Source organism: Pelodiscus sinensis, chromosome 12 (genome assembly GCF_049634645.1).
Source record: "Pelodiscus sinensis isolate JC-2024 chromosome 12, ASM4963464v1, whole genome shotgun sequence".
Classification (NCBI taxonomy): Eukaryota; Metazoa; Chordata; order Testudines; family Trionychidae; genus Pelodiscus; species Pelodiscus sinensis.
The window spans coordinates 44,153,020-44,165,116 of record NC_134722.1 but is presented as its reverse complement, the minus strand read 5'-3'; the positions used below and the strand labels follow the sequence as shown (position 1 = coordinate 44,165,116).

The following is a 12,097-nucleotide window of genomic DNA, read 5'->3' as shown; positions in this document are numbered from 1 at the left end:
AGACATCAAGTAACAGAGGTTCCACTGCTCCCCTCAGTGAGTTGTTCCAATGACTAATTGTCCATTGCTGTTAAAAATTTGTGTCTTATTTCTCATTTGAATTTATGTAACTTTATCTTCCCATAATGAATATAGTTATGCCTTTTCCTCCTAGATTTAAGAGCTATCAAGAATCTCTCCCTTGTCCTTGATCCTTTTGACTGAAAAATAGTTCCTTCATTTTATTTAAGATTATATATAATTTGACAGAAAATTCGTACATACTTTGCTTATACTAAATATAAAGTCATCTTAATTTAAGGTCGAAAGAATTAGGCAAAATATCTAGATCCATCTCCTCATCAAAAGTGGGAGTCAAAATTTGAGTCTGGGGCATTCGGTTGATTTCATGCATTCAGTTGTTAAATTAATTCCTCTTTTTCCCTTTGAGTTGGACTTAGCTTCATACTTCCCTTAATTCAGCAAGGGCAGACCACAGACATTTATCAAGAAAAGTGTTACAATCCAGACTTTAATGTTTTCCTTCAGCAAGAAAAGTCCCAGCTCCTTTCCTAAGGATTCTGGATCAAACACAAGCATTTCTACTTTTATAGCCTGCTCTCTCTCAGCCTTCTAGAACAGTGTTTCTCAACCTTTTTTTTTTTAATAAAGTACCCCTTTATATTTTTTTTAAATACCCTCCAGTACCTACAGTTTTCAGACATACACATTTTTTTTTCTACCATTGCAACACATTTGTTTAAACAACATAATTGTAGCCAGGTGGCGATTAAATTTGTGTGTGTAAAAAGTACAAAAATAATAAAACGCTGTAAAACTTAACACAAAAAAATTTAGTTTTCTCCAAATTTCAGTTTTGTTGATGTACCCCCCAGACTTCTCGAGTACCCCTAAGGGTACTCGTACCACTGGCTGAGAAACACTGTTCTAGAAGATAACTTCAGTAGACGAAAAAATGCTAAATAACCTTCCTATTAGGTGCACTGGAATAACTGTAAACCAGCAATTTCATTTCAGTTTAACTCTCTCAAGGCTACTGCACTACTTGAACTGCTGGAAAGGCAACCTTTGCCAGGTTGTAAAACAGGAAAAAGTTGCAGAGTACAAGAGGTCATAAAATATGTAGTTAAGGGTGAACCAGGCTTTTATTCATGGACACTGGAGCTGAGGAAGCAGCACATACATTATAGATACTCAAGTGGCTAAGGTTATTCAAAGTACTAGGTTGATTTTTCTAAACCCAATAATCATCCATTAAAAAAAAGAGAACTGAAGTGCTTGTAAAGTAACACATATCGGGTTAACGCACTAGCGTGTGAAAGCTTTACATTTTGTAATGTACATTCTCTCTCTATTCATATGTCCAGCATAATAGACAGTTCTGGCCCAGTAGTGTGTGGAAGGGCCAATTTGTTTATTTAATTAAAACTGAACTGACACTTAATTCATTTTAAGATCCCCATTAAATGCGTGCTCCATTACATTGCTCACATTCATTGTTTCTCACTACTCCACTCTCTATATTCATTTAGAGCTATCTTAGCTCTTCATAATCTCATTGCTATTGGTGCAAAAGCCATGTTCTCTACAGCTCTCACCACCTGATACCCAAGCATCCCTCCATCTCTTTTCACTTGGCATTTGAAATCTCTCTGTACCTGAGCCTATTCATTATTCTTCTCCTTGGTGACTCTCTATTTAACTTTCTAAATACCGATACAGTTTGGGATGCAGTTTACAATGTTCAGTACCCATGAAGATGCATTCGTGCCATTAGTTCTTGACAGAGGCACAACACACAGCATGAACACTGCACAGACACTATACATGTGGAATGAAATCCAGTTTCTTTTGCTCTACTCTGTAATTTTACTTCAAGAAATTGAGAAAACCTTTCATACTACTGACAGAAAGAGGTTACCTGAATAACTGGACATCAACCAAAGGTGGTTTTCCAGAATTCTTAGCTAATGCAATTTCAGAAAGGACACTTTAAAAAAAAAGTGTATCTACAGCAGTAATTCTAGGGAGCCTTACATCTGAGCATTTTATGAAAGAGGATAAATATTTTTAACACATGAAAGAACAGAGGCACAGAGGTTAAGGTTATTCAGAGGTGCTAAGGATTACTAGCTCAGGTTGAAGTCAATGGGAGACATGGGGCTTCACATCTCTGAAAAACAAGCTTTAAGTGACACAATCAAGGACATACAGGGTACGTCTACACTGCAGCATTATTCCAGAAAAACAATACAAGCGTCCACATTCAATAGTGTGATTTCAACAAAAAGGTGAAATAATGGAGGGCTTTTTCCCAACAGCAGTAAAGCTCATTCTACCAGGAATAGCTTTTACCAAAAAAGCTTTTTCGGAAAAAGGTGTGTGTGGAGGCAGAAGAAGGAGTTCTGTCAAAAAAAGAGGCTTCCAGGAAATAACACAGGTGCCCTGCTGGCCACTCCATCCACACTCATCACAACTCTATAGTTCCTGTCCCCCAGCAGCTTTTAAAGCTGCAGACACTGGGGACAGGGCTTGTGGCAGGAAGCCGGTCCTGGGAGCTGCAACACACCATGCAGATGCCAGTTCCTGACATGTGGACACTAATGTCCCAGCCACAAGCCCCCCAAGAACCCATTGGCCCTCCCAGGGACCATGCACAGGGCTCCCAGGAGCCTGCCAGGGTCCGGACCATCTGCCATCATGGTCTGGGGCAGAGATCCTGGCCCTCCTGGGTTATGGGGCAAGGAAAAGACCCTCCAGGATCTCCGCTCCTGCCCTTACTACGCAGAATAGCACCGCATCCTAGGGGGCAGATGTCACGTTATTGGATTTTAAAGTGAGGTGACTGGAAGGGGGGAGACAAAGTGGGCCATGTCAAGTGTCAAACAAAAGCTTATGCTCTACTGATTCTATGTACACTACTCATGTGCTTGTATGAGGTTTGTATGTGGAGTTATGAATATGGGATGTGTGCTGGTGCTGTGAAGGTTCTCTGTCTGAGACAGAGCCGTGGGCCTGGACTGCCTGTTGTAAAGAAGAAATGTCTAGTGAATGACTATGCTAACTAGCACAGCCCGAGGAACTATGGCTTACAGAAGGGAGAATACACACCAGAGGACTGTGTCTGGAAACCTGCAGACCAGTCAATGCCATCATGTGACCAGCTCCAGCTTGGGAGACACCAGGAATGAATATAAAATGCCATGAGATGGTCTCAATCCTGTCCTCAATCTTGCTACTGATCCCAGATGCAGCCTTGCTAGGGACAGAGAGCCGGGAAGGATTGCTGACCCATCCTGATATAGGATGTACACCAGAGACGTGTAAGATAGCAGTTTGTAACATCTCTGCTGAGAGCCTGCATCAAGCACTTGGTGACTGATGTATGTAATGTATTCTCCTTAATCTTACTTTCAACCTTTTCTTTCTTTTGTTAATAAACCTTTAGATTTTAAATTCTAAGAGTGCGGCCCAGGGTGCTCTTGTGGGTAAGATCTAAAGACCGGGAACTGTGGCTGGTTTTTTTGGACCAGGAGGATTTGTTCAGGGTTGGTGAGATTGGTTTCTAATATCCCTCACATGTATGTAGGCCCAGGGCTGATTGTGGCACAGGGAGAGCTGAGGTGTCTGAGGGGTTTTGCTCGTGAGGCTTCCTGCTGGCCAGCTTGGCAGCTGAAGCGCTCTGTGAGACTGGTTTGTGGCCTATTTGAGAAAGGTCTCCAGTCAAGGGCTGTAAATAGCTCTGGAGACGCCTGTCTTCACCCAGCTGGGGGTCCCAGCCCAGAAGGACAGGGAGCTGGAGAAGGAAGAGACAGCCAGCACAGTGACCACCATCACCTTTGAGCTGGTGCCCCAAGGCCTGAATGTCTCCCAGGCATGCTCTGATAATGGGGAGGGAACAGCAGGTGAGTGCTCTTAGTTTTTCATACACACAGGGCAGGGGTGGTGAGCACTATGGGACTGTAGAATGATCATCGCTCTGCCTGGCCCTCACGCCACAGTCTGTGCATGTGGATGCATGTGCAGTGCCAGTCTGCACCATGCAGCCCCAGGAAGCAGCCCTGAAGCACCCCAGGGCTCCGCTCATAGGCTCTGTGGAGGCCAGACACACGTCTGACCGTCTGGGGGGGTATGCCCTCCCTCCACCAGCCACCTTTGGAAGGAGGCTGGGGACAAGGGCACACACACACCGACTCTGGAGTGCCACACATGGGCATGCCTGAATGCTTGAGGCACCACCTGCTCCTGGGGACAACGCTGCCAAGCGCATATGTGTGCAGCCTCAATGGAAGCCCAAGCTCCCGGCCATGGGATCCCAATGTGGCTGGACACTTCACTTGCCTGCTTGTCCATGGGATGGGGGTAGAGGGGTGGGAAGCATAAACCCCTGGGGACCTCTGGACCCCTGTAAGGCAGGGCCTGCTGTCCAGGCCACACATGGCCTTGCTCCTGGGACATCACCGTCCTCTGCCCCAAGAACTGTTGCTCTCAGATTGCTGATGAGGACAAGGTCTCTAGGACAGTGTCTCCAGGGATGACTAACCACCTCTCTTTATTCTCCCCAGCTGGACCAGCTGTGACTGGGGGCGATCACCAGCATCTGAGCCAGCCGCAGACATCAGAGGGTGCATGTGTCCATCCTCACGGACAGGCAGCAGAAGCTGGCCCAAAAGGTAGGGGATGGCACACAATGGTGGGCCCAGATGTGGAGCAGGGCCACAATATCTTTTCCACCGTCTGGAAGATGATGGCGTACCCAGCACCAGTCCTAGTCCCTGCTCCTCCTGCCATGCCAGCCCCTGCCAGGCAGCTCTCCCACTCCAGCCTCCCCACCTGCCGATCCCCCTGTTCTCCCAGGACGCACTCCCCTCCCCCCCCCTCCAAGGTCACCAGGGTCTCCGGACATGAGGTGGAACTACCACCCGAACCACGCATCTGTCTCAGCCCCAGCTCTGAGCCTCTCCTCTGCCCTCCAAGGTTCACAGTCCCCCCTCCCTCTTTCCCAGTTAATTTTTATCCCAAATAAAAAAGCAAGCAGTTATTTGTTTCCAAACTAAATAGTTTTTTTTAATTTTGTCTGCAGGGAAGTGAGGGGTTGTTGCGGGAAAGGCAGAGAGGGGCAAGGCACAGGCCCCTAGTGTGGAGGCCCTGGGGAGAGTTACTGAGGTCCTTCAGAGAAACTCTCCCTCAGGGCCTCCTGGATGTGCATTTGATGGGCCTGGCGGATAGTAGCTGTGCGTAGCTGCTTGAAGGCCCATCCCTCCCGACCAGCCTCTGCTCCCTACCTCAGAAGGAAGGCCTTCCCATTCCTCTCCATAATGTGGTAAGAATACAATAGGCTCACACTACCAGGGGGATGTTGTGCTCCCCCACACTGAGGCAGGTCAGAAGGCATCTGAACCATGCCTTCCAGTGCCCAAAGGCGCATTCCTTCTGGATGCGGGCCATTCCCAGGCAGGCATTGAAACGGTCCCTGCCAAGGTCCAGATCGCCAGTGTATGGCTTCATCAGCCACTGCAGAAAGGGGTAGGCCGCATTCCCCACGATGCACTGTGGCATTTCCACATCCCCAATCATGATGTTGCACTGCAGGAAGAATGTGTCAGCCTCCAGCTTCTGGTAGAGGCTGGAGTTGTAGGACATGTGGGTGTAACGCACCCTCCCCGAGCATCCCACAAAAATGTCTGAGAATCATCCACAGTGGTCAACCAGGGCCTGCAGGACCATAGAGAAATATCCTTTCCTGTTTATGTTCTGGGTTGCACAGTGGTCAGGGGCATGGATGGGGATGTGAGTTCTATCTATCGCCTTCCCCCCACCCCGCCCACCTCCTGCAGTTGGGAAAGCCCAGGCCACATCTGGCCACGATGGGGTCCAGGTCTCCTGGGCGGATGACCCTGCGCAGCAGGACGATGTTTATGGTCCTCACCACCTGCAGAAGGAGACAAACAAAACAGAGAATCAAAAGGGGTACAAGGGCTCTTGGGAGGTCCCCCTCCCTTCCCCTTCTTACCTCCCAACAAACACCCTACCCCCTGCTAGGGATGTTAAGGACTAGTCGACTAGTTGCTTCCCCACACCTCTTGCTGCCTCTATCAAATAGAGGCAGCAAGGTGGGGGAAGAGGGAGGTACTTCAAAGCAGCAGTGCTGCACCGAACCTGGGATTAGCTGGAGTTCACAGCTGACCTCAGGCTTGGTGCAGCGCTGCCCCTCTGAAACGCCACGGCGGCCTTTCAAAGGGGCAGCGCTGTGCAGAGCCCCGCGTGAGCTGTGCGGCACTGCCCCTTTGAAATACTGCTGCAGCTTTTCAAAGGGGAAGTGCTTCCCTATCGACTAATCAAATAATCAACGCAAATATGCATTGATTATTCAATTAGTCAATTACATGATACTTAACATCCTTACCCCCCACAGCACCAACCCCCCCCTTTCCCTAGGGTCCCCCTTTCCAGTTCTCCTCCACCCCTCTGGGGACTGGAGCTCGAGAGTGCCTTACCTCCATGAGGAGGGCCCCAACGATGGACTTTCCCACACCGATCTGGCTGCCCACAGACTAGTAGCTGTCAGGTGTTGCGAGCTTCCCAATGGCGCTGGCAACCCGTTTCACCAGGGGTGGTGGCAGGCTGCATCTGGGTATCACGTCAACTGAGGGCAGGGGCAAGCCAGGCACACAGCTCCATGAATGTCTTCTTCCTCATTTAGAAGTTTTGGAGCCTCTGCTGGTCGTCCCACCGCTCCATGAAGCCCGCCTGCAGAAACTGCTGCATGGCAGTGTGGGGCTATCGCATGCCCAGAGGCAGCTCTGGCTCCATGCCAAGGAGTGCTGTGGTGTCCATACATAGTGCAACCAAAGCACGCAGTGGAAATGCTTTGCTGTCCCTCGGAGAGGTAGGCAAGCAAGCAGAAGAAGCTGAGAAACGGCAGTCCAGTGGGGTCTCTTTAAGTACGCATCTCAGATAGCGTCAGGCAGCAACACCCGGAAGCAACTGCTGACCTAATGGCCTGCCTGAACGGATTCCGAATGGCCTTAAATGAGATGAATAAATCTTTCAAAGTAACACATCATTATTTCGTTGTTCTTTTTGTGTGTAGACGCTCTTTCGAAATGAGCTTTTCTGGAAGATCTCTTCCAGAAAAGTTTATTCCAAAATAAGCTTGCAGTGTAGACGTAGCCACAGTGAGCCAGTGCTGGCATTAGGAGCAGAACTCACATCTCCCAAACACACAGGGGAAAAAACTTACATATTCAAACCGATCCTTGCAGAGCTGAACCATGAGGTGGAGAAACACAAGCCCGGAGAACCAGAGGCACCACATGACCACCTCTTCCACTGTTTGAACATTCAGCACACCAAAAATGAAGATAAACTTGTAGAAGATGAAATTCCAGAATTTGTCCTTGAGATGCTAAAAAGAAAGATATTTGCTTTCTGTTGGTAGTCAAAATAGCTAAAAGCTCAAATACATAACATTTTAATTATGTTTATTAATTTTATTAATACAAAAAATCCTATAATTCTTTGCACTTATGCAGGTTCTTTATCTTAAAGTCATGACATGCCACAATGCACCACTGAGACAGAAATGTATCTGTATTTCACAAGATGGAAACCTGCTACACAGCAAATCAGTGGCAGAATGGGGAGTAGAAAACTACTAAATAATGAAGAGAGTAAAAGGACAGTCCCTGTTCCAGGGAGCTATGGTCTCTGTTTAGCTAAGGATCAAAAGATGAGTGCAAAAGATAACAGGCAAAAGTAAAAGAGGGAAGTGAAGGAAACAGAAGTATGAAAATGTGATATCATTGGCCAGCTATGCACACAGCTCAATGGGACATCTGTATTATTTCCTAAATGATAGCCTAAGAATAACATGAAATAAGAAATATTGGAAATTCCTGTCATCAGGGTGGGTGGATTTAAATAATCAATTTGAATCATGATTTAATCAAGACTCAATTTGTACTTGTTAGTATTTGTCTAAAGAAAGTTGATTCTCTTTGGTTGGTAACCATTAAAATATGTTTATTTGCAAACAAATATAGCCTTTACATTAAATGTAATGCTTCTGTTTGCTAACCAGAAAGATGCACTATAAAAAATATTTATTCAAGCAAGTAAGTAGGTTAACTCACACTTATCCAGATTAAAAACAAGTGGTCCTGTAGCACCTAAGAGTATGTCTACACTGCCACCCTAGTTTGAACTGGGGTGGCTAATGTAGGCATTCGAAGTTGCAAATGAAGCCCGGGATTTAAATATCCCGGGCTTCATTTGCATCTTGCCGGGCGCCGCCATTTTTAAATCCCCCTTAGTGTGGACTCCGTGCCAGCGGCTACACGCGGCACGGAATAGGTAGTTGGAATTAGGCTCTCTAATTCGAACTACCGTTACTCCTCGTGGAACGAGGTGTACCGGTAGTTCGAATTAGAGATCCTAATTCAAACTACCCACTCCGTGCTGCGTGTAGCCGCTGGCACGGAGTCCGCATTAAGGGGGATTTAAAAATGGCGGCGCCCGGCAAGATGCAAATGAAGCCCGGGATATTTAAATCCCGGGCTTCATTTTCAACTTCGAATGCCTACATTAGCCACCCCAGTTCAAACTAGGGTGGCAGTGTAGACATACCCTTAGAGACTAACATATATAGACAGACTAATATACATATTAGGAAAGTAGGTTTTGCCCACAAAAAAAGCTCATGATTAACTATAGTTAATCTCTGAGGTTACATCTACACTTGCTCCCTAGTTTGAACTAGGGATGCAAATGTAGGCTACCAAAATTGCTAATGAAGCGGGGATTTAAATATTCCACGCTTCATTAGCATGATCTCGCGTACTCCGCTCAACAGCTGTTTCGAAAGTGAAAGTGCACGCCGGGACGTGTTAGTTCAAACCAAATCCTTTGGTTCGAACTAATGTTACTCCTCAAAAAATGAGGAGTAACGTTAGTTCGAACCAAGGGGTTTGGTTCAAACTAACGCGTCCCAGCGCACACTTTCACTTTCGAAACAGCTGTTGAGGTTATTGGAAACACAGGAAAGTGTGTGTTCTTCCAGTCTATGAACAAAAATGAAGTGTGAGAGGATGAGATTTACTAATTCTAAAATCTTGAAGGATATTGTGACCAGAAACAATCAGTTCCATTTTGCTAATTAAAGGAGAGAGAGAGAGAGAGTGAGAGCGAATTTCTTAACTTTGAATGAATTTGAATAAATTGAAATGGAAGAAAATATTCTCTCTACACTTGCAAAAGAGGCTGCTACTGTCAGTCAAAAGTTGATTTAACACATCAACAAACTGGTTCCAGACATTTAGCCAGTCTCTTCCACCAGCTTAATGGTTTGACTTTAAAAAAAAAAAAAACTTGTGACAAGCATGTTCTAATATATTTAGGCCTTAACATAGGTTGAGGGATGTTAATGGTTAACCAGTGGGGGCTGGAGAAGCTTCCCTACTCACTGCAGGCAGGGGGTTGCTTCAGCCCTGTGGGGCCTGTTGCAGGCAAAGAGTGTTCCAGAGCAGCCCCTGACGTGCTATGAGCAGGCGCACTCCAGCCTGCCTGCCCTATTTAATCAGTTAAACTTAACGTTTAACTAGTTAATTCATTAAACAGGATTTTACATCTCTAAGTGTTGTCATTTTTTTTATTTTAAAACATCCTTTTTCATCCATATTATCTGCCATCTATTTAGCCTCAACTAGGTACCACTTTCACTTATGGAGTATTGATAAAGTGATGTTCCTTTGGTACCACTTCAACACGGCAGTAAAGCATTGTAGGTAAATGTTTTTCTACTATGCATTTATACAGTGCCCAGTATAATGGGGCCCTGATCTCAATGGGATCCTCAGTATCATAGCAATGTGGCTGTAAGGCTACCAAAACAGTACTGCCATTTTTGTTTCTGAAAATGATTGCTGGCACATACATTATTAAATCTTCCTTCTGCCATTAAATTACAGGAAATTAAGTTACAAAAATCTAGCCCTCTAAAAATACTCAATGTATAAGATGTTTGGCCTCCAACATAATGGCTATATGCAAGAAGGGAGTAGATGAGCAACAGCGAGATAGAAAAACATTCCCTCGCACATGCAAACAGAAAGGAAGACCATATGCTGGTTAGTTACTGCAAGAGTAAAGTTACCATACAATTTGCAGGGTGTTGGGAGGTTTTATGGGAGGGAGGCAAAAAAAGTTGTATCAAACTGTCTTTATAAAAATACAAAGTTACCAGGCAAGACAGCTAGAACAGGCTAATAATTCCTTCAGGATGATCACACTTTTGACCTACCAACATATATAGCCTGCCTTTCAAAAGAAACTATCAAAGTAGATTTCAAATTCTCAAGGGACAATGAACACTCCAGAATCTGGTACTGATGCTGCACTGAATTCCACAACCATGAACAACCGAAAAAAATCTCACAAAGTCCTGAAAGAGTAGCTCAATTTTCAAGTATAGGCTCTGCATTCAGAGGCTTTTAGGTTTGTGAATTAGCAATATGATAGACCGCAAGAAATCTATGAATAAGTACGAACAAGTGCCCCATTTGCACTGCATGCCTGTTGCATTAAAAACATCTGCAGTTCAATTTTTTTAATGACTGTATGTGTGTGTGCATGCACTTGCATGCATGTGTATAAAAAGAGAAATATTTTGAAAGGATACAGTCAATTTGATTTTTGAAAAATAATTTTCAAAATAACTCAATTTCCTGACAGCATAGATTTTAAAGTGTATGTCCTGAAATCTTCTTAAAAATATTTTTCTGCTTCCCTGCTGATGTTCAGAAAAGGGGCAAGCCTAATGCCAGTAATAAATGGGCTTCGGCTCAGCTCTCCTGCCCTCTCTGTCTATCTACTGTCATTGAGAAGACACATTCTCTTTGTGAAGAAACTGAAAGTGCATGAGAGTTCTGTTATCATGCCAGAGCATGAAGAAAGAATTAACTGCTCAATTAAGTTTAACTAACTATGTAAAAAAGCACTATCAAATGCACAAAGTAAACTAAAACCCAAAACATAGAACTGTTTTCCTCTAATTTACTTTAACATTAAGAGAACTTGCAAGCACAGGAACAAAATGTATTACAGGAGTGTAGTTCCCTAGTTGACAGGAGCCCTTTGAATATAAAATACCAGTTCACAAAAATTAAAGTTCCTCTTCAGAAACAAACCAGAAAATTTATGGATGCTTAGGTATGACCTGTCACAGGATTATTGGTTTTTGAACTTCCATATGTTGTACTGGATGTGCATTTCCAAAACATGAAAAAGGGATATCTTCAAATCATAGACAAATCACCTTCTAAGCTTGCAGTTAAAAAAGAAGTAATTTTGATGGAAATATGGGCAACATTTATCTTATGATTTACAGCATTAAAAAAAAAGTAAGAGCAACATTTGTACTTTTTAAAAAGTTAGGATGCTAAATGTTTATCTCCACAACCGTCAACATTCCCAAACCGGATATTAAAATCATTTACAGTATCTAGAAAAAAAAAAAAAACTTGCGAAGGGAATCAAGAGACAGATCAACAAGTATCTGATAGCAGACAATTCATCTAGAAACATCATACATTTTACTTACCTGCCTCTCGCTAACACGAAGAGGACCAAATACTGCACACTGGATTATTTTAGCAATCAGCATCAGAAAACAGCAGGCAGTATTTACCAGTACCTAAAAAGAAATCAAATGTGTTTTAGTCCTGTTCATAAAAGAGGGCACTATTCTTTGCCCCTGGTTATTATGCAGTTTCAAGTAACCTATAGAGGTATCCCTTCTTAAAACCTAACTTCTAGGGAATGTACAGTGGCACACATGTCAATATTGTTTTATTTGTGGAAAAACTGATGTCAGTCTAAGAAAGAGACATTATGATCAACAACATCATTACTGATAACCAAACTACCACCCCTAAATTTGCAAGGAAAATGATTTCTTTACGTTTATTAATATCATATATTATTAAACATGAACTTCATCAATTTGACTTTCTTTTTACTATTTATTCAGTTTACTTATCAGTCTAAGTTTAGATGATAAAAGTGACTAGTCAGATTCATTTTTGTTTCTGGTAAATTT

The 12,097-nt window shown here is 44.0% G+C and overlaps 1 protein-coding gene across 2 annotated transcripts in view; it reads right to left on the bottom strand.

Annotated features, from left to right (window-relative positions):
* Positions 1-12,097, bottom strand: part of AMFR (autocrine motility factor receptor) — a 48,289-nt gene that overhangs the window by 29,282 nt on the left and 6,910 nt on the right. For both annotated transcript variants that reach the window (XM_075940401.1, XM_075940402.1), the window contains exons 2-3: positions 11,600-11,692; positions 7,244-7,408 (exon numbers count right to left, since the gene is read on the bottom strand). In XM_075940401.1, coding sequence (XP_075796516.1) covers positions 7,244-7,408; positions 11,600-11,692 — 258 coding nt within the window. The remainder of the gene's footprint in view (positions 1-7,243; positions 7,409-11,599; positions 11,693-12,097) is intronic.